Raw genomic sequence first — 22,515 nt, 5'->3', positions numbered from 1 at the left:
CCCTGAGCCCCCCCCCCAAGAAATTTTTGGGGCTGACTATGGGGCCTCCGTCCGCGCCGCCTTGCTTGCTTCGCAAACTCCATTCTCCTATATCCCTCCGCGCACTGCTCCATCGAATCCCAGGCGGGCTCCGGCACTCTCCCTGGGTCAACCGCCCACCTGTCTATCTCCTCCCAAGAAGTATAGTCCATACTGTACTCCACTTTGGGCTGTTCCTGCCTGTTGACACGCTGCTTGGTCCCTTTGTGGTGGGTGATTCTGTAACGGTTTTCTTGGTGAGAAGGAGAGTCGGACCAAAATGCGGCGTGTCTATTGCAATCCATGTTTAATGAAGTAACACACTAAACACAAACACTATCAAAACAATAAACTTAACGAAAACCGAAACAGCCTATACTTGTGTAACCTAACACAGAACAATGACATCAGGACACTAAGGACAATCACCCACGACAAACTCAAAGAATATGGCTGCCTAAATATGGTTCCCAATCAGAGACAACGATAAACACCTGCCTCTGATTGAGAACCACTTCAGACAGCCATAGACTTAGCTAGAACACCCCACTAGCTACAATCCCCATACTTACACACCACATACAAAAACCCATGCCACACCCTGGCCTGACCAAATAAATAAAGATAAACACAAAATACTTTGACCAGGGTGTGACAACTAAAATGAGTCTGAATATCCATGATGTAACAACACAGGCTAATTGTCCAGATGGGAAACAGTTTATGTAAAATTGATGTCAAAAGTAGATTTTTTTGTTGTTGTGCATTTTAGCTAACCCTACTCTTTTCCTAACCTTAATCTAATTCTCCTAAACTGCATTTCTCCTAACATGCTGCCTAAGTTTTCCTAACCTGCGATGAAAAGGCAAATATGACATAAGCTGTATCCGCTCCAGACAAAACCGGATAATTGTCTCGTTGTGCTCCTCATCTCCTCCAGCCGGAGACTATGACGGAGGAGGAGAAAGACATTCTAATTGGAGAGGGGCGTACTTTGGATCGGCCAATATCCGACCTGGAAAAGCTGCACATTATTGTTGGATACGCCCTATCCAGACGAGATATAAGGTAACAAACCGAATTACAACACGTAAACAATGTTACCCAGATATTTCCCAGTTATTGGTGTCTACAAAAATAATTTGTTTGTCATCCCAAAACTGTTTCATTCAGAACTAATAAAGGATTACAGCTACAGTTGCAATGCAAATGAATTGGATCCAATCAAAACTGATGGATAGCTACTTGAGCCCTGTCTGTCCTTGTTTGTCCGTGTAGGGATGAGATCTATTGTCAGATCATTAAACAGCTGGTGAACAATAAGAACCAGAAGAGTTCCCTCAGAGGCTGGGTCCTCCTGTCCATCTGTCTTGGTATCTTCCCCCCAACAGAACTCCTTATACAGGTCAGGCTAAAGTTGACATTTTTTCACCTGTGGCTGTATGTCTGAAGGCGCTGTGTTTTTACATATAGGCATACTGAATTTATAACCCAGGCCCCACTCAATCAATTACATACACTGTAATTCTATTCTATTCCACAGTATCTTGAGAGCTTCCTGCGCAGAGGGCCAAGTAGCTATTGTCCGTACTGTGCTGAGCGCCTGCGTCGCATCGTGGCCAATGGGGAGCGAGGCGAACTGCCTTGTTGGATAGAGCTCCAGGTAAGATCCATGACAGAGACATACTCATCTGGGTGCCATCTCCCTTCTGACACAATGCAACAGAATTGGGGGGTAGGCCTGTCAGGACTCAAACCCGTGTCCAACACCCTAGCCAAAGAATCTCTTGACGATGTCGCTAGGTGTCGACTACTGCTGCTGTTAAGCAGTATCAACACTACAGGTCATGGACAGTATTCATGACAAATGTCGCATTCAAAACAACTGGGAACTCAGAACTGGGAACTCGGAAATCTTTGACTTCCGACTTCAGTGCGTTCAAGACAACTGAGAACTCTGAAAAAAAGTGCTCCGATTAAGAAAAATCGTTTCGAACGGGCATCCAACTCGGAATTCCAACTCAGGAACTTAGGTCTCTTTCTAGAGCTCCGACTTTACAACTGACGTCATGATTTGACCTCGTATTTTTCTGAGTTCCCAGTTGTCTTGAAATCACCATCAGAGCAGGTTTGGTCAGACAACAATACATTGACTGATCAGAAACAGACTGGCACTCATGATAATTGATGAGAGGTCGCATCAGAGTTATGTGAGAGACCGTTGCTAAACTACAGCTACATGCGCCAACCACTGCTAATATCCCACCTACTCCAACATATGAAATCGATTCTCTGTTTTTGCTCTGCGGACATATCTTTATGGCGGCAGGTAGCCTAGCTGTTAGAGAGGTGAGCCAGCAACCGGAGGATTTCCTGTTCGAATCCTGGATCTGCCTGGAAAAATCTGTTGGGAAGTGAGCTGGCAACCAGAGTGTTGCTGGTATCAAATATTAGATGCTATTGCCTGCCGTTGTGCCCTTGAGCATGGCACTTAAACCCCACACAAGAACTGCTCCACGGGGGCCCAGTGTGGTAGCCCCCTGTTCCAACCTGTCCAACCCCTAACGTGTCTTTTGGAAGGGTTGGAATAAATGGAAGTCAATGTTCGGTTCGACCTTGTGTACAATTGACGAATAAGGTGATCTTACAATGAATCTTATGACAGTGACTGTATTAGTAAGGGGACAGGACACCAAAACCGCATATGTGCAGTACAGAGCAAGATGGGTCCTGTAGTAAGTAGTTATTATACTGCAAGGACTAATTATTCCCATGTCTCCACCTTCCCACATGTAGGCCGTCAAGACCAAGAAGCCCACACAAGTATCTGTGGCCCTGATGGACGGCCTTAGTGTCAGCCTGCCTGTTGACTCAGCCTGTACCTCTGCTGAGGTGTGCCAGGCTCTGGCCAAGAAAGTCAACATCAAGGATACCTACGGATTCTCTCTTTACATCGGCTTCTATGAGAAGGTGAAGGAAACCCCCAAGGGTTTTGGGGATAGCTAGCCATGCAACTAAAACGAGTACATACAGATATAGGATCTTAATTTGAGCTATTTTGCTACAGCAGGAAAATAATCCTGCAGCAACAGGAAAATGTGAATTATTGGGTGGATTATAATGAATGGATTTTTTTTGTAGGGGTCGATATATTTTTCATAAGGGAAAAACAAGTCTGTAATTTCTAAGTGGATATTACTAACTCCAGAAGCTTTTTTACAACTCAAATACACTACAAGTTTGAAATCTCCTGCATTACAGGACAGTTCTCCTGCAACAGGGTGATCAAATTAAGGTCCTACATCTGTATTGACGAAGAAGATACATAATAAATACAACAGTGTCAATAGGTACTCTTCTTAGTTGCATGGCAAGGGGATACCTAACTGTGGTGTCCTGGGTACTAGCATCATGCCTTGTGGATTGAGAAATTGAAGTTGCTCATTCAGTGTCAGTTCAATATTGAGATTGAAAAGGGCCAACATTGACTTGATAGCATTTGACTACCATTTATTAGCATCTTCACTAGCTTTCAGAAGTTGACTAACATTGACTTGCATTGACTAGCCCTGTGACATGTTTTGACTAGCCCTGTGCCATGTTTTGACTAGGCCTGTGCCATGTTTTGACTAGGCCTGTGCCATGTTTTGACTAGGCCTGTGACATGTTTTGACTAGCCCTGTGACATGTTTTGACTAACCCTGTGACATGTTTTGACTAGCTCTGACATATTTTGACTAGCCCTGGCATATTTTGACTAGCCGTGTGACATGTTTTGACTAGCCCTGTGACGTATTTTGACTAGCTCTGACATGTTTTGACTAGCCCTGGCATATTTTGACTAGGCCTGTGACATGTTTTGACTAGCCCTGTGACATATTTTGACTAGCTCTGACATGTTTTGACTAGCTCTGACATGTTTTGACTAGCCCTGTTACATGTTTTGACTAGCTTTGACATGTTTTGACTAGGCTTGTGACATGTTTTGACTAGCCCTGACATATTTTTACACTGCTGTTTCCAGGTGTGGTCCCTAGGCAGTGGCGGGAAGCACGTGATGGACGCTATCTCGCAGTGCGAGCAGGAAGTGAGGCGGAAGGGCGAGGAGGAGCAGCACGCCTCCTGGAGACTCTACTTCCGCAAGGAGTTGTTTACACCCTGGCACGATTCCTCAATAGATGCCGTCAGCACAGATCTCATCTACAGACAGGTCATCAGAGGCCTCAAGTCTGGGGAGTACCATTCTGAGAAGGTGAGTACCATTCTGAGAAGGTGCGTACCATTCTGAGAAGATGCGTACCATTCTGAGAAGATGCGTACCATTCTGAGAAGGTGCGTACCATTCTGAGAAGGTGCGTACCATTCTGAGAAGGTGAGTACCATTCTGAGAAGGTGCGTACCATTCTGAGAAGGTGAGTACCATTCTGAGAAGGTGCATCGTTGTTTTATTTATTTGATTGAACCTTTATTTTGACAGGGAGTTAATGCTGAGACCAAGGTCTCTTTTTCCAGATGAGCCCTGTTTAGCACAACAATACACATCAAAACATAATACACACATATACACATTAAAATAAACGTTATTATACAATACATGGAAAGCAAAACACAATCGTAAAAAACAGTACAAGACTCCACCCACCCAGACAATGTGGATATCATATCACTGAAGGTGACATTGTGAAAGTAGCCTCCACTACTCTCGAGGGTAGGTTGACCATGAACCAAGCATGAATCTTAGGAGTCACAATGTCTCACTGAACTCTATGTAAGAAATCATAAAATAATAAAAATCAATTACCACTATTGTTGAAAAAAAGAAAAGATATAAAGTCTGCATATGTTTGAAGTGGAAATTATATTAACTAAACAACTAAACAGTTTTCTTTATTAATTGGACCTAAACAGACTTTGTATTTATTTGTTTTTGTCTTCCAGGAGGATGACTTTGTCCAGCTGGCAGCGATGTACTACTATGTGACGTTTGGGTCTACCAACAGTGTAGAAAGTGCCAAGAAGGTGGTGGGGGAATGCATCACTACTGAACTTATTGAGACCAAGTCACAAGGAAAATGGATTCAGCTGGTCACCGCAGCACATACACAGGTACTGCTACTCACTGGTGCAATAAGTAAAGGCCAGACCACCTGTAGTATATTCTGTTCTAAAATTCCTGCTATTCAGTGTGCTATCCCTATCAAGTAAAGTAAAGCAAAGTTAACTTTTCAATTGAATTATTAATTTAAGTTAAGTAGAATAAAGGAAAGCTAATGCCAGACAAAATTATTCAACTAATAATGATCCTAATCATTCTCACAGGGTCCTTACATAAACAGCAGAAGGAGCACAGACAGCGTGAAGGGGGACGTGGTTGACTACGCTCGTCAGAAATGGCCCATCTTCTTCTCCAAGTTCTACGAGGTTACGCAAATGTCAGGTAAGTCTAGCATGAATATGTCCGCATAATGAACCAAGTGAAGTTTCTATCATGTTTCATGATGAAGCTTTTAGTTGGTTTTAAATCAGGCAAAATATTTATTTTATTTGTCAAAGACAATTTTTATAACTAAGGTATTTGTATACTCACAGGACCTCCTCTATCCAAAAGCAATTTTATTGTGGCCATCAACTGGAATGGGATCTCCTTTCAGGACGAGAAGGAGAAGAAGCTCCTCGAGCTGCCCTACCCAGAGGTGACTGGGGTGAACAAGTCCAGGTATGAACAGGCTATACCAAGGCCCTGTTTACATATTTCAGAAATGCATCCATCCTTCCTTCTCACCTTCGAAGTGATCACTGATCTGAATTGGTTGGTTTTGAGGTAATTGAGTAATAACCTTACTCACAGCTATCCAATCACTTATAGGTCTGTTTACCTCAAGGAAACAAGGAAGGATGCATTTCTATAGTATTCCAACAGGGCCCAGAATACATAGCCAGAAACTAGTTTTATACACTGGCTGTTTATTGTTCAGTTGTCAGGTAGCGGTGGTCGTCATGGTTCACATACTCCCTCATACTAACATTCAATCCACCATGAAGTTATTACGTACATTTCACATATGTTTCATATGTTCATCAGTGATGATGGCAGGATCGACAACAGTCAGTCTGTGAGCCTGGCCACACTGAGAGGGCAGTTCATACTGCAGTCTGTGGAGGCAGGGGAGATGGCTGACCTGATCCAGTGGTACCTGGAGGGCCTGAGGGAGCGCTCCGTCTATGCAGTGGCCCTGCAGGACATCAACAGACAGGGTAAGAATATGACAATAAATCACTTGATCAACTCACCTCACAGCTGAGGTTCACTGATTTTGGATAAGTTTGTCTAGGGTTAAGCTTTGTATCTCTGAGCTACAGAGGGTAAGTTACAGTAGATGGATGTATTTGTCAGAATCATAATACTTACTAGTATATCAACAGACACTTCATAACTGAGGTTCATCCATTTGGATGAGATGGGTGAAGGCCATGCTGCGTAGCACTGCTTAAGAGGGGTGGGTATCTGGATGTTTCCCATTGAATTCTAATGCTGTAAATTGGAGTGGAAAACAATATAATTGTCCCCATCAGATAACAACAGGTAGTAAGGTAGTCAGTGTTTAACAGAAAACAATATCCTAAAAGAACCCTTCATATACAGTAAGTGTTTTTGGCTGGGGATCCATGCATGACCTAATATGGTTTCTGTTATACACAGAGCATTCGGAAAGTATTCAAACCCCTTGACGTTTTCCACATTTTGTTTCAGCCTTAATCTGAAATGGATTAAATGAAAATGTTTTCCTCATCAAGCTACACACAATACCACACAACGGCAAAGCGAAAACAGGTTAAGACATTTTGGCAAATGTATATAAAAACAACAACAGAAATACCTTATTTACATAAGTAACCCTTGCTATGAGACTCGAAATTGAGTCCACCTGTGGTAAATTCAATTGATTGGACATGATTTGGAAAACCACACACCTGTCTGTATAAGGTCCCACAGTTGACAGTGCGTGGCAGAGCAAAAACCAAGCCATGGGGTCGAAGGAATTGTCCATAGAGCTACGAGACAGGATTGTGTCAAGGCACAGATGCGAGGAAGGTTACCAAAACATTTCTGTAGCATTGAAGGTCCCCAAGAACACAATGGCCTCCATCATTCATAAATCGAAAGAGTTTGGAACCACCAAGACTCTTCCTAGAGCTGGCCGCCCGGCCTAACTGAGCAATCGGGGGAGAAGGGCCTTGTTCAGGGAGGTGACCAAGAATCCGATGATCACTCTGACAGAGCTCCAGAGTTCCTTTGTGGAGATGGGAGAACCTTCCAGAAGGACGACCATCTCTGCAGCACTCCATGAATCAGGCCTTTATGGTAGAGTGGCCAGACGGAAGCCATTCCTCAGTAAAAGGCACATGACATCCCGCATGGAGTTTGCCAAAAGGCACCTAAAGACTCTCAGACCATGATAAACAAGATTCTCTGGTCTGATGAAACAAAGATTGATCTCTTTGGCTTGTATGCTAAGCATCACGTCTAGAGGAAACCTGGCACCATCCCTACGGGGAAGCATGGTGGTGGCAGCATCATGCGGTGGGGATATTTTTCAGCGGTATTGACTGGTAGACTAGTAAGGATCAAGGGAAAGGTGAACGGAGCAAAGTACAGAGGGATACTTGATGAAAACCTGCTCAGAACCTCAGACTGTGGCGAAGGTTCACCTTCCAACAGGACAACGGCCCCAAGCACAAAGCCAAGACAATGCAGGAGTGGCTTCGGGACAAGTCTCTTGTCGTGTCTTTGGCATCATTAAAACTGAAGACTTATTTCTCAAATAACTCTGTAATTATTATTACGCAATTAAACTGATTAATCATGTAGTTAACTAGGAAGTCCGACAACACATCAAGGAAAATATTCAGATTACAAAGTTATAATTTTCCTAATATAACTTTCAGATATTTTAACATCTGATCAATTAGTCTTCGATTTAATGAATTATTATTTACCTCACGTTAGTCTCATTCCAAAGGTCTTAAATTGTTGGTTATCCATACGAACCCAGTCTTCACTATGAGTCATCCATACATCAATTGTCTTAAATCCTTTATTTACTAACTAAGTAATTCACAGAAATGCATAAACAAACAGTAGATATGGTTACAAGGAAATGATAGGGGAATGTGCCCTAGTGGGCTAAACCGGCATCGCGGCTTGTTAGACAAAAGGGAAGAGCGGGTCTACTGAGATGAGACACTACAAAGTTGATTATAACAATTGAAATGCTAATCCCTTGCACATGAATGCTCACTCATTTGGGAATAATTGCAATCAATATATGTATATTTACACTCAGTGTGTTGTCGGGATCTCTGTTGAAAAGTTAATTTCTGTTGGAGAGTTTGCCCGCCCTCTCTCTCTCTCTCTGCTGTGGTTAGAATGGATAGTTCAGAGTAACATTCATTTCGGTGTTGTCGGTCTTTGCGTTCAATGATACCGAATTCCTAGCTGCAGACTAGTAATTAATGTCAAAGACTTATTCTGTCAGTATCGATAGTCTTAGAGTTTCAACAACCATTACAACCTTAGCTTATACTCAGGTTTTATGGTCTGGTCTCAAACCTTAGCCCTCTCGTGGAAATCGAGGTAGGCTGGTCTCTACTCAAACCTTAGCCCTCTCGTAGTTATCGAGGTAAGCTGGTCTGAGGTGGGAAAACCCAGGTGGGGGTTTTATTCGGAACATAGAAAAGGGCTGTCCCATGACGCTGGGTCCTAACTGTGCTCATGGGTGGTCCTCTGATTTAGTTAAACTTCAATGGGTATTGGAGTTTCCTTCATTAAACAGTCTAAAATCACATTACATAATTTCACAAATAGTTTCATCTTTACTCATTCATTTTATACAACCATTAGATGTATGCCTCATAACGGAGACTCATGTATAAACATGATTATGGTAATGTGGCTGTATTGTCTCTCATGAGTTTGTGTCTGTGTGTCTGTCTGTGTGTCTGTCTCTCTGTCTCTCTCTCTCTCTCTCGCTCTCTCTCTCTCTCTCTCTCTCTGTGTGTCTCTCTCTCTCTCTCTCTCTCTCTCTCTCTCTCTCTCGCTCACTCTCTCTGTCTCTCTCTCTGTCTGTGTCTCTCTGTCTGTCTCTCTCTCTGTGTCTTTCTGTCTCTCTGTGTCTCTCTCTCTCAAACTGCAGACGACCCCACGTTCCTGAGCTACAAGCGAGGGGACATGCTGGTCATCTTGAAGGACGGAGAGTACTCCCCTGACCGGGGCTGGATCAAAGGCACTAACGAGCGCACCGGGAACACCGGCGCCGTCTCCACGGATACCGTCCTGGTTCTGCCAACCCTTGACAAGCCCAGCGATACCACACTGGTAAGACGGTTCTAGACTCTAACAGAATGTTCTAGACTTAAAATACTTATTGAAAACTTCACTCGAGTGATGTTTCAATTCATATGGTTAGAAGAATAGGTCATAGAATAATAGTCTGGTCCCAGATCTGTTTGTGTTGTCTGGGACTAGGCTAATTAAACAGTGCACACATAGTACAAATAAGAGGGTGATACAAATGGGATTGTGCATGATAAGATTCTTTATTTGATTAGATTTTTAATTTCTTCCCCCTTTTTCTTTCCGATTTCGTGGTATCCAATTGGTAGTTACAGTCTTGTCCCATCGCTGCAACTCCCGTACGGACTCGGGAGAGGTGAAGGTTGAGAACCATGTGTCCTCCAAAACACAACCCAGCCAAGCCGCACTGCTTCTTGACAGAATACCCGCTTAAACCCGGAAGCCAGCCGCACCAATGTGTTGGAGGAAACATCTAGTAGGACAAGGACATCAATGCCAGCCAAACCCTCCCCTAACCTGGACAACACTGTGATAATTGTGTGCCGCCCCATGGGTCTCCCGGTTGCGGCCGGCTGCGACAGAACATGTACTCGAACCAGGATCTTTAGTGACACAGCTAGCACTGCGATGTAGTGCCTTAGTTATGATAAGATTCTTATAAGCTAAAAAGTGAACATGGATGCATTCCGTTACAGATAGTTGTCCCTACGGGAAACAACGTAATGGTCCCTTGGTGGATTTATTCCTTACACCTAACCAGTTGGAATGCTGCCCATATGTTGGGCGGACTTGTGAGCATTGTTAGACCGTGGGGCAAGTCGACATCAAGTCCCTATTCTTCGAGGGATTGTGGAAGGGGAAGACTACCATCTTGTGGTCGTTTTAACATTGTGTTTTTCTTTGGTTGAACCACAAGAGTCTGCTGAATCTGAGCCCAGATCAGAGGACAGTGGCTCAGAACGCACCCGCTAGGGAAGAGGCAGTGTCCCCCGTCTCACTGAAAGAGTTTGCCTATGACTACTTCAGGTAGAATCGCCTCTCACTACTATTTCAACAACACCAATAACCATTTTAACTTTAATAATTACCACAAACATTTGCAAATTAATCATCGATTTAACAAAGGAGTATTCCAATGTGACAGTAATCTGACCAGTTATCTCACTACAACTGTTTGCAGGGTTAACAGAATGTTTTCTGGTTATACTATTCTCAAGACAGCAAGGTAACCTTAGTTATTTCCTTGGTTTCCCTTAGGCAGCCTGGTAAAGAAGGGGGCCGCGGGGCGCAGGCCAGAGGCAGGGAGAAACTTTGGGCTGCCTCCAAAGAACCCATTAAACAGCCCCTACTGAAGAGTCTGGTGGGCAACACCGACCTCAGCCATCTGGCCTGCATCTCCTTCACTGATATCCTTTACTCAAATACTTTATTTGTTCAAGGGAAAGTTCAGGATTTTACAACTTGATGTTAGATGGTTCCTCGCCCTGAAGTAGTCTACGGGCCACGACAAACTGGTTAGGGTTTTTTCTTTAAACAGACACTACAAACTTCAGTTAACTTTAGCCAACTTCAGCTACTTTCAGGTTGAGAAACCATCTAACATCAAGTTGTAAAATCCTGAACTTCCACTTTAATGTACGGTTGATGTTCTTATTGATATTGAGGCGAACACTGGATAACAACAAGGAAGATTTTTAATAGGTGTTGAAGACACTAGGGAGGGATTATACCTGGACTTTTTGTTACTGGAGACCTTTAAACGATAAATAAATTTTTTTTTTTTTACAATGGCGTAGCAGTTACCGACTTATCCTAATAAATATGTCTCTCCAAGTGGAGTTTTCTAAACGTTTGCTATTGTCTTTAGCCTTTCCCTCACCTATCCTAAAGTACATGGGAGATTACCCCATCAAACAGGTGCGCCAGCCCATAGAGCTCACTGACCAGATCTTTGGCGCGGCCACTCAGCATGTACCTTTACAGGACGAAGTCTACTGCCAGATCATGAGGCAGATGACCAGTAACAACAGCAGGTATGTGTGGTAATATACTGCCATGTCAGCTATTTCTCATGTATTACTAGGAAATAACCACAGAGATGTACAGTATATGTCTGATGTTCTATTTTTAATTATAATTAAATTTTTATTATAATTATAATACTCTCCCCTCTCTCTCTCACTCTCCCCCATCTCTCTCTCTCTACTCCCCCCCTCTCTCCCCTCTCTCTCTACTCTCTTCCCCCCCCTTTCTACTCTCTTCCCCCCTCTACTCTCTTCCCCCCCTCTCTCTACTCTCCCCCCGGCCCTCTCTCTCTCCCTCGCTCTACTCTCTCTCCCCCTCTCTCCTCTCTCCCTCTCTCGCTCTACTCTCTTCCCCCCCTCTCACTCTAATCTCTCTCTACTCTCTATTATATCCATCTCACCTTCCCTCTCTCCCCCTCCCTCCCACAGAATGAGTGTAGACTATGGTTGGCAGCTCCTTTGGCTGTGTACCGGCCTTTTCCCCCCCAGTCAGATCTTGCTGAAGTACACCCAGCGCTTCCTAGAGTCACGGCCCAGAGAGCCCCTGGCTGCAGACTGCCTGCAACGGCTACAAATGCTAGTCAGGTAGGGCTCCAAAGCACACTGTAGTGAATTTGGGAGGCAGTGGGAAAAGGTCTCGAACTAAATGTCCCTGCAAATCCAACACCAAAGCCATGACACCAAGAGGTCTCAATCTGAATATCTTGGGTGAGGTTGCTGGAGTTGTGCTGAGGACGCTACAAAATATGGTATTGAGATGTTAAATACTAAAACGATTGGGGGGAAATGAACGCTATACTGTCCTCTTGTTGTAGTATGGAGCCCAGGAAGCTGCCTCCCCATCAGGTGGAGGTGGACGCCATTCAACAGGACAGCAACCAGATCTTCCATAAAGTCCACTTCCCTAACGACAGAGCTGAGGTAGATAGCTTCTTCTTTGCCTCATATGATCCCTATGATCACTGATCCCTATGATCACTATGAATTTCTCAAATCCACTTTCACATGGTATCTGACCTTTTGTCACAGTGGAAACTATCTGGCTGGCTAAATCTACAGAAATATAATAACACAGAAATGTTGATTAATTATGCTCATTGTCCGTGTGAAATAGATTTAATGAAATAAATTAAATGTGTAAATTCTTTATTTAGCTCTTCGAGGTGACATCAACGTCTAGGATTCGTGACCTTGTTCGTAACATTGCCTACAAGCTCATTCTGGCCTCAGCTGACGGTTACAGTCTCTTCATGAAAACGCCAAACAAGGTTCAATTCAAGCTCATTTAACTGGTTTAGTTCGGGTAGTGCAAGTGAATGTATGTTTATTTTTTCTCTCTCCTTGTTGCTTTCAGGTGGTGAGCTTACACGACCAAAACTACTTCTTTGACAGTTTGAGGGAGACGACAGACCAACCTAAGAAAACGAAGAGAGCCAGAGAGGCAAAGAAAGGAGGTAAAACAGAGGGTAAGGCGCAGTCCTGAATTTAACAGATAAAGTTTTGAGCTCATGCCGCAACCGTTTGTGGTAGATGGCGGCAGATTGTGGTAAATTGCGTCATTCTGGCAACAATGGCTGATACTTAAATACCGTGCCATAGAACTCTGCGGCACCTCGCAAGCTATGCTGCAGTATACCACAACTTTTAAAGGAACTGTACAATAACATCTAGCTTCCACCATATTGTCCTTATATGTACATAGTAGCTCTAAAATAGTCCAAAACATCATATGTTTAGCAAAAGGTCAAAGTACTCCCACCAAGTTGTCAGTGGATGAAACTTATGTTATGCTACACTATGCTATACTAAGCTATGCTATACTAAACTATACTATGCTATGCTATAAGGACTGATGAACGTTTGTGTTTCAGGAGGTCCAGCCACCATGCCCTACCTGGTTATATTCATGAGGAAGCTGTGGTTCAATGTGACCCCAGGAAGAGACCTGACCGCTGACCTCACTTTCCATTTCCCACAGGTCGGGCATGAAAGACACAGACAGACAGGCACACACACAGACTACTGTACATTTCTAGTAGTAGATTTAGTTTTTATTCATCATTCAGATCTCCCATCGGCGTGCGTCAATGGGTAATGATTACGCTAAAGAGTTACGCATCTCAACCTGTTATTCAAACCGCTGTAAATAGTGAGTAAGCGGGGTGAACCCAGAACCCAGGTACTCATAACTCATACACAAACCTCTCCTCTCAGGAGTTGCCCAAGTACCTGCGTGGCTACCACAAGTGTACCAAGGAGGAAATGACCAGCCTGGCTGGCCTGCTGTTCCGGGTCAAGGTGGACACGGACAGGTCCCAGTTTGTCATGATTCCCAGGATGCTGAAGGAGCTGGTGCCAGCTGACGAGATGAAAACCATGTCCCCAGAGGACTGGAAGAAGGTAAGGAGGAGGAGGAGGAGGAGGAGGAGGAGGAGGAGGAGGAGGAGATAACAGACACATATGGTACACTGTCAGTCCTTCTCATATTATTGAGCTTTATATGATATTTGGCAGACATCTCTTGCTCTCTCCATTACGGAGCAGATGGCTCATTCCAATAAAGCATAATTTCTGCAATTAGAACTGCCATCATGATCTCAAGACAAGTTATTCAGCCACTACCCAAACAGTGTTCTTAGTAAATTAATAGCGCACCATTATGACAAAAGATTTGGGCGGAAGTTTACATAGACTTAGGTTGGAGTCATTAAAACTTGTTTTTCAACCACTCCACAAATTTCTTGTTAACAAACTATAGTTTTGGCAAGTTGGTTAGGATATCTAGGATTAAAGGGGAATTTTTATTAGGATTAAATGTCAGGAATTGTGAAAAACTGAGTTTAAATGTATTTGGCTAAGGTGTATGTAAACTTCCAACTTCAACTGTATATAGTATAATAATAAAGAAGTACCAACATTTCTGAATCTTTCTGTTTTCTTCTTCCCGTATAGCACATCATCGCCTCCTACAACAAGCAGGCCGGGATCACCTTGGACGAGGCTAAAGTGGCCTTTCTAAAAGGCATCTGCCACTGGCCAACGTTCGGCTGTGCTTTCTTCGAAGTTAAGGTGCGTTAGCAGACAGCTCAAGTCGATACAAAAAGGATACCTACAGATACCAACCATCCCATTGGTGAATTTCTGTATGCTCTTCCTTCACAGCAAACCTCTGAGCCGAGTTACCCAAGTATCATCCAGATTGCAATCAGCAAGCAAGGAGTCAACTTCATCAACCCCAAAACAAAGGTAAACGTACCATTGTTTCTTTGTATGATTATTTTGATTTGATCAACATTCAGAGTATTTTACATTAATCTATAGTACATTTACTGACAGATTGTCATATAATTATGCTGACATCAGGTGCAGTTTCCTAAAAATATGAACGCTTACATGTGTGCCGTGGAAATTACCACCAGGGACTCAAAGTCAAACTTAAAGTAATCATTCTGTATTCTCAGCAAGCTGGGGAGAGTCCAACAACTTAATGCACCATAGTACACGTCGGTTTGGAGCTCTCCCGGGGCAGTCCCGTTAGTTCTCTTATATACTGCTTACACAGACAAGTTATATTTGCATGATTTACATTATTCATCATTAACATTTGGTTCCTGCATGTGACCGACCAATACCTCACGAAGCTTCTTCTCTCCAAGCTGAGACCTTGGAGAGACTGCCAATTGCTCTGAGGAGGTCACAATCACCTGCACGAACCAAGATGGATAGAGAGGAGATGCTGTGTACAATACAATGCTATCTCTTCAGACAACAACATTGTCCCTCACGTTTGTTCTCCAAATGCTGCACCACAACATTAAGACAACATCATGCTTCTGCCACCATCAGCACTATAAAGTCTTTACCTTTTCTGTTTAACCAAACATGACCTTTTGACCTTTACCTAAACCTCAGGAGTTTCTGGTCATGCACCCGTTCAACCGCATCACCAACTGGTCCAGCGGGAGCACTTACTTCCACATCACCATTGGCAACCTGGTCAAAGGGAACACTTTACTTTGTGAGACCTCATTGGTGAGTGGCCATTATGGCTTTGAGGCAAAATTAAAGATGTTGCCTTCTTTAAACCAATACATTACAATTTTGTGTAAATCGAAAGTAGTGTTTGTTGAGGGTGTACTAAATGACCTTGACAAACACTTGCATTGATGTGACTTATTCACAAGAGCCAGAATGTGATGTGACTTTGCCTCTATGTTCATACCCCAACGACTCTATTTGACTCTGCTCTTCAGGGTTACAAAATGGATGACCTCTTATCATCTTATGTGAACATGTACGAGATGCAGAGGCAGGCTGTGCGACCCAGAAATAACTCCATGTTCCCTACCTAATGCCTGCTGGGAAATACGGAAATATGGAGGACAAGGAAGATACATTTAATTGATAGAACTAGTAATTTGATGGAGGAATTTAATTATTATATTGCTTTTCAGTTGGTCTAAATCCTTTTGCCTAGCTTTGTAATTAAAATGCTGTATTGAATTGACACTGTGCCTTGTTTCAAATCAAATCAAATGTATTTATATAGCCCTTCTTCCATCAGCTGATATCTCAAAGTGCTGTACAGAAACCCAGCCTAAAACCCCAAACAGCAAGCCATGCAGGTGTAGAAGCACGGTGGCTAGGAAGAACTCCCTAGAAAGGCCAAAACCTAGGAAGAAACCTAGAGAGGAACCAGGCTATGAAGGGTGGCCAGTCCTCTTCTGGCTGTGCCGGGTGGAGATTATAACAGAACATGGCCAAGATGTTCAAATGTTCATAAATGACCAGCAGGGTCAAATAATAATAATCACAGTGGTTGTCGAGGGTGCAGCAGGTCAGCACTTCAGGAGTAAATGTCAGTTGGCTTTTCATAGCCGATCATTCAGAGTATCTCTACCGCTCTTGATGTCAGGTAGCACAGGTCAGGGTTTCATAGCCGCAGGCAGAACAGTTGAAACTGGAGCAGCAGCACGACCAGTTTGTGTGTGTATGTGTGTAAAAGATTTCTCATAGCAATTTTGATGACCGGTATCCACAGTGTGAAACCCCCCAAAAATGTAATGTGTAGGCCTATATACAAACAACAAGGATGACTGAATTCAAACTAAAGCAGTTCTGAGACATAAGATGGCCGCTCATGTTGTATGTGTGAATTGAAAGGATTATTTCAAGGAGTAGAGGGGAATGAAGAGATGGATATTTTTTGGCCAACAACAAAGCTCCCCACTGGGCACAGATGTCAATTCAATGTCTATTCCACATTGTTTCAGCCTAATTTCATTGTAATGATGTGGAAACAACATTGATTCAACCATTGTGTGTCCAGTGGGTCTTAGACATATTAATGTTGACATGGAGGTCCCAGTAAAGCAGAGGCCAAGTGGCTAACTTTAGGAAAGTGATTGTTATTAAGAAGTGGCAGGAGATGTGGAATCAGGGGCGGACTTGCCATTGTGCAGTTCAGGCAAAAGCTATATGGGCTGATTCATTTTTGGCCCAGTTGGCCGATTTTGCGCAAAATCATTATTTGGCTTATAATGGGGTATGCAAAAAATAATGGGTTGTGTGGGGGCCTCAAGGGACGGAATAGGCCAGTGCGTTAGAAATGCTTGGGCCGATTTCTGATCCCAGTCCGCCCCTGTGTGAAATGGAGGGAAAGGGCCTACATCTTTTTAAGATCCAGGGAAAGGCGAGGACAGGGAGGTCCTCGGGTAGACAGAAGGGAGACCATAGTTTCTAGGCTGAGACTGGGGAATACAAGGTTGAAGGAATACTGCATTGAATATTATAGGTAGCAGTCAACTGGGAGGTGTGATTATTGGCAGGAGGTTGAGATGGTGGAACATGTCAGCAATATGGGAGGGAAAGGGAATGTTTCCAGGTAAGTTTAACAGCATTCAGGAGGCAGATATGAAAGAGATGCTTAGTAAACCACCAGAGATTATTCATATATTTGTCATTTGTTTTCTTGGAGATAGGTGGGCAAAGAGTTCTAGAAGCATATCAAAAAGGTTTAGATCTTCCCTGCCACTGGTCCATGCTCCAGACCAATTAATAATGGTAAATAATGCAACGTTGAATTTGTTCTCCAACTGTCAATAAAATCTGAAGAAGAAAGTAGAATTGAACATTCCTTGTGGTCGAAGCAAATCCCTGGGTGCTTTCCTGCAGGAGGGACTGGTGCACTTCACAAAATAGATGGCATCATGAGGGAGGACAATTATGTGGGTGTATTGAAGCAACATCTGAAGACTTCAGTCAGGAAGTTAATGCTTGGTCGCAAATGGGTCTTCCAAATGGACAATGACCCCAAGCATACTTCCAAAGTTGTGGCAAAATGGCTTAAGGACAACAAAGTAAAGGTATTGGAGTGGCCATCACAAAGCCCTGACCTAAATCCCATAGAAAATGTGAGGGCAGAACTGAAAAAGTGTGTGTGAGCAAGGAGGCCTACAAACCTGACTCAGTTACATGAGCTCTGTCAGGAGGAATGGGCCAGAATTCACCCAACTGATTGTGGGAAGCTTGTGGAAGGCTACCTGAAACATTTGACCCAAGTTAAACAACTTAAAGGCAATGCTACCAAATACTAATTGAGTGTATGTACACTTCTGACCCACTGGGAATATGATGAAATAAATAAAAGCTTAAATAAATAATTCTCTCTACTATTATTCTGACATTTCACATTCTTAAAATAAAGTGGTGATCCTAACTGACCTAAGACAGGAATTTATACTTGGATTAAATGTCAAGAGGTGTGAAAAACTGAGTTGAAATGTATTTGGCTAAGGTGTATGTAAACTTCCGACTTCAACTGTTTGTCCATGTGAGATAGTGTCTATGGGAGAGTGGAGGTATGTGGGAGAGTGGAGGTCTACAGGAGACATCAGTGGTGTGTGAGTAAAATCACTGGGGAACCCCCCCCCCCCCCCCATGCACGAATACAACGTGTAGACCTTACCGTGAAGTGCTTACAAGCCCTTAACCAACATTGCAGTTCCAAGAAAAATAAGAGTTAAGACAATATTTACTAAATTAACTAAAGTAAAAAAATGTAATTACAATAATGAGGCTATATACAAGGGGTACTTGAAAAAGCAAAAGCGGAATACCAGGTGGAAAATGATCAAATCAAATCAAATTGTATTTGTCACATGTGCAGAATAGTTACGTTGACTTACTAGCCTTTAATCAACAATGCTTTAAGAAGTTAAGTGCTAAGTAAAAAATTGAAAATAAAAGTAACAAATTAAAACAGCAGCAGTAAAATAACAATAGCAATGCTATTTACAGGGGGTTCCGGTACAGAGTCAATGTGCAGGGGCACCGATTAGTCGAGGCAATTGAGATAATATGTACATGTAGGTAGAGTTGAAGTGACCATGCATAGATAATAAACAGAGAGTAGCAGCAGTGTAAAAGAGGGGTCTGGGTAGCCATTTAAATAGCTGTTCAGGAGTCTTGTGGCTTGGGGTAGAAGCTGTTAAGAAGCACTCAATAAACTGTTTAGGAAATCGTTTTTGATCTGTGTGCAAAATTGTCTGCGTCAGCAGTTTGAAATGGCAAGTCATGACACTAAGCATTAGGCCAGGGAATGTCAATGGCATTTGGCCAGGGAATGTCTAAAGATGTAACATACTAGATAGACCTCTGTTCCTCTCTACTTCCCTTCAGAAACTCTGCAGCTCTCTCTCCCTGTCTCTGAAAAGGTTGTTTCCCCTGGGCAGCAGTAGCACTTTGAGCAGGAGTGTGAACCAGGAGGACCCAGAGCCCACACAGATTAAAGAGGCAACTCCAGACCATTCAGGGGGAAGAGCAGGTCCAAGGTTCAAGGGCTGGAGGCTAAAATCATTGAGTTAATATTATTTGGCTCTCCCCAAGTGAAACGTAAATATGAGCGGGACCCACTTCAGTCCTTAACCAAGAGAGCGACTCTAAACCAGTTGATCTCAAACCTTTTGAATTCCACCTACAGAGTCTCAACATTCACTGCGATCCTCCAGATAACCTAAACAATGTCTTCAGCCAGAGCAAAGCTGTAAGCAAGGACCTAGTAGGACTTGACAGCAGCCCATCATTGGATCCCAACCCACTATTGGATCAAAACCATAATTGGAAAAACACCATTCCAGAACCAGCACCACATCTAAAAAGACTCACAGCTGCCTTGACTGTGGCAAATGCTTATCTCGGATTGGCCAGCTGAAGATGCACACAAGGATTCACACAGGGGAGGGAATCTATCGCTGCTGTGGCTTTGGCAAAACGTTTGCTCCGAAAGTTGACCTGCTGAGGCACGTTACTCTTGGGAAATCGTACCCTTGTCCCATTTGTCGCAAGACCTTCAAACCCAAAGGAAATCTGTCCAAGCAAATTATGAATCACACAGGGGAGAACTTGTTTGGCTGTGGTGATTGTGGAAAAAGCTTCAATCGCAACAAAAACCTGAAAGCACATAAACGGATCCACACAGGCAAGAAACCATTTAGCTGTGGAGACAGTGGAAAAAGTTTCCACCAGAAGAGAACTTTAACCGCGCATATACGGACACACATGGGAGAATCCCCTTTAGCTTTGGTGACTGTGGGAAAAGTTTTAAGGACAAGGAGAACCTGACTAAAACAGTTTCGGACCTAAACAGACGTTTTGGTAAAAGTTTCCATCAGAAGGGGACTTCAGCCATGGTTACTGACTCACACAGAGGAGAAACGACATGGGTGCTCTGTCTGTGGTAGAAGATTCACCCAGAAAGGTGACCTACTGAAGTATGTGAATAACGCCCACAATGAAAAAACTATGGGAGGAACACTTAAAAAATAAAGAGGACAAAAATATATTCTATCTAAGATGGGAATAAGAAAGCAGGATGTGGACAACACTCTTAGGAGAAAATATGGAGGGAGGCTCATTAGGCGAGAGAGCAGGACCACAACTCCTTCAACGTTTACTTACGTGCATTGCAGCTGTCTTTTATGCTGCAATTGTTTACCAAAAATGTATTCAGTGCCATCAAGAAAGAAATGTGTCAAAAGACTAGTTGGTTTGTTTTCAATGTGAAAACTAAAGGGTTTCAGGACAAAATGGCTGTTTCTTGACTGTCGGAAATTTACATAACCTGACCTGCGTCCCAAATGACACCCTATTCCCTATTTGCCATTTGGGACGCAACCCTGCCTAACTCCTCAGAGTTTGGGTTGTCATTCTGGTCCACAGCCAGACCTGCACATAAAATGTGTATTGAAATACAAGAAAGAGTTTATGATGTTTATGACATATGGCGTTCTAGCCACTGTGCTTCTGCATCTGCATTGCTTTCTCTTTGGAGTTTTAGGCTGGGTATCTATAAAGCATTGTGTGACAACTGCTGATGCAAAAAAAAAGGGCTTTATAAAATACACATTATGAACCAAGCTGGTCAGAGCCAATAGGTGGCAGTACTTACTTTCAGTAGAACTGCATGTCAAGGACACGAACAGTGATGTACTATGGAGGACCATTCACGCAATGTAGAGGTATAGATTTCACCCTTTTTAAAAACATGTTTATGCTCCCTGAAAAGGTTAAATCGTAGAGACTGGTGGTCATTGATTTTGGACCGCATACCCCATACTGCTGAGAGACATTACACATACTTTGCCATAAGCTAAGCTTCATTCGCTCTTGACTGAGGGACGTTTGGACAACGTTTCACTGTGCGGAGAGGGGAAATTATGTCAGTGAGAGGTGGGTCCCAGAACAGTATTTGTGTGTGAAGGAAGGGTGGTAAACACCAGAATTTTGGCCCAAAGTAAAATAACACTTTGCTTGTGTTTACACTGTGGGTGTGTAGTGGAAAAAATAAGTCCAAGGAAAATACACGATGGCTCATTCTTTAGGGCCATGACTGAAGGCAAACAAGAGTTAACTTGGGGATGTGGTTTCATGTGGGTGTTTCTTGGGTGTGTCTTTGCCATTCAATCACAACAAACAAGGGCCGTAGCGAGTATAAAGAGTTAAGCTAAGCTAGCTTTGCCATGGAGACAACAAAGTTTTGAAGTTGAGGACTTCTCCCCTCCTGACTGACTTGCCATGTCAAGATGGTCAGCTAATTCAGTTCTACGTGTAGGCCAAAGCCTGCGTTGACCTTGTGTTTAGCCAAGAGGACAGCAGCTAGCTAGCTGGTGATAGGATAGCCAGCTGCAGCTATCTAGCTAGCTGATATTTCTGTCAAATCAGTTATGGCAAGATGGCATGAGACAGTGTCTGAATGTGTTTCATAAGACACTCGTTCTACAACACCTTGCCTTGAAAGTAGCTTAATTTCAACAAGTCATGTAAATACATGTTACTGTGGAAGATCTACACAAAACCTACTGCTTTTACTACTCGTTGTGATTTCTGTAGTAATTTCAGTAGTAATGAGTGATAAATTAGGATGTTTCACTACTGGTGAACACTGCATATTTCCTACTCAAATCACTACAGAATTCTCCATTATTGACTACTGTGTAACTGCTGAGCTTTTGAGTATTAACTACTTAAAACCTACACATACCTAGACAATTCCTACATGTTCACTATTGAATTACTACGTAATGCTTACACATTACTGCCTAATCAATCCTTATTGAATTACTACTGCCATTTGTGTGTGTGTGTGTAGTGTTGTCACTACTGACAACTACTGAATTGCTCCTGATCCTCTTCAAATCAAATCAAATTTATTTATATAGCCCTTCTTACATCCTCTTTCATTTCCTACATAAACCCTTTTAAATTACTATTGAAAACGGACATATTTACCACTGTTTGCCTAGTCACGTGTTATTTCCTCAAGTTTCTAACTGTAGTTATATCATCAAACAAGAAATAATAGTCTCATACAAATGTAATTGCACATTCAGTTTTTCTTAAATTAATCACATATTAAATGACATATTTACACTTTTTTTGTTAATCCCTTTGAGGCCTTGCCTTCATTCAGCTTTGACTTAACTATCTTCAGATCCTCTTTTTAGTTGCAGCCACATATCTCCACCACATAACTTTTAAGAAAATAAAGGCAAGCACAAGAGACAACCAATTATAAGCCATATCAATCATCGGCTAACACAGAAAAACATTTGATAAACA

At 42.8% G+C, this 22,515-nt stretch overlaps 1 protein-coding gene across 4 annotated transcripts in view; it reads left to right on the top strand.

The window, feature by feature from the left end:
• LOC110508970 (unconventional myosin-VIIa) overlaps nucleotides 1-15,904 on the top strand; it is a 36,959-nt gene extending 21,055 nt beyond the window's left edge. For all 4 annotated transcript variants that reach the window (XM_036966647.1, XM_036966643.1, XM_036966646.1 and 1 more), the window contains 23 exons: nucleotides 959-1,086; nucleotides 1,297-1,423; nucleotides 1,562-1,681; nucleotides 2,815-2,988; nucleotides 4,043-4,270; nucleotides 4,957-5,124; nucleotides 5,338-5,455; nucleotides 5,608-5,734; nucleotides 6,101-6,273; nucleotides 9,213-9,394; nucleotides 10,290-10,399; nucleotides 10,631-10,779; nucleotides 11,253-11,406; nucleotides 11,827-11,982; nucleotides 12,213-12,318; nucleotides 12,552-12,665; nucleotides 12,752-12,863; nucleotides 13,269-13,375; nucleotides 13,612-13,797; nucleotides 14,350-14,466; nucleotides 14,560-14,643; nucleotides 15,310-15,429; nucleotides 15,651-15,904. In XM_036966647.1, coding sequence (XP_036822542.1) covers nucleotides 959-1,086; nucleotides 1,297-1,423; nucleotides 1,562-1,681; nucleotides 2,815-2,988; nucleotides 4,043-4,270; nucleotides 4,957-5,124; nucleotides 5,338-5,455; nucleotides 5,608-5,734; nucleotides 6,101-6,273; nucleotides 9,213-9,394; nucleotides 10,290-10,399; nucleotides 10,631-10,779; nucleotides 11,253-11,406; nucleotides 11,827-11,982; nucleotides 12,213-12,318; nucleotides 12,552-12,665; nucleotides 12,752-12,863; nucleotides 13,269-13,375; nucleotides 13,612-13,797; nucleotides 14,350-14,466; nucleotides 14,560-14,643; nucleotides 15,310-15,429; nucleotides 15,651-15,749 — 3,159 coding nt within the window. In that variant the 3' untranslated portion in view covers nucleotides 15,750-15,904. The remainder of the gene's footprint in view (nucleotides 1-958; nucleotides 1,087-1,296; nucleotides 1,424-1,561; nucleotides 1,682-2,814; nucleotides 2,989-4,042; nucleotides 4,271-4,956; nucleotides 5,125-5,337; nucleotides 5,456-5,607; nucleotides 5,735-6,100; nucleotides 6,274-9,212; nucleotides 9,395-10,289; nucleotides 10,400-10,630; nucleotides 10,780-11,252; nucleotides 11,407-11,826; nucleotides 11,983-12,212; nucleotides 12,319-12,551; nucleotides 12,666-12,751; nucleotides 12,864-13,268; nucleotides 13,376-13,611; nucleotides 13,798-14,349; nucleotides 14,467-14,559; nucleotides 14,644-15,309; nucleotides 15,430-15,650) is intronic.
• The last annotated feature ends 6,611 nt before the right edge of the window (nucleotides 15,905-22,515 follow it).

The sequence above is a fragment of the Oncorhynchus mykiss genome, chromosome 28 (assembly GCF_013265735.2).
Source record: "Oncorhynchus mykiss isolate Arlee chromosome 28, USDA_OmykA_1.1, whole genome shotgun sequence".
Taxonomy (NCBI): Eukaryota; Metazoa; Chordata; class Actinopteri; order Salmoniformes; family Salmonidae; genus Oncorhynchus; species Oncorhynchus mykiss.
This window is presented reverse-complemented; position numbering and strand designations above follow the sequence as displayed.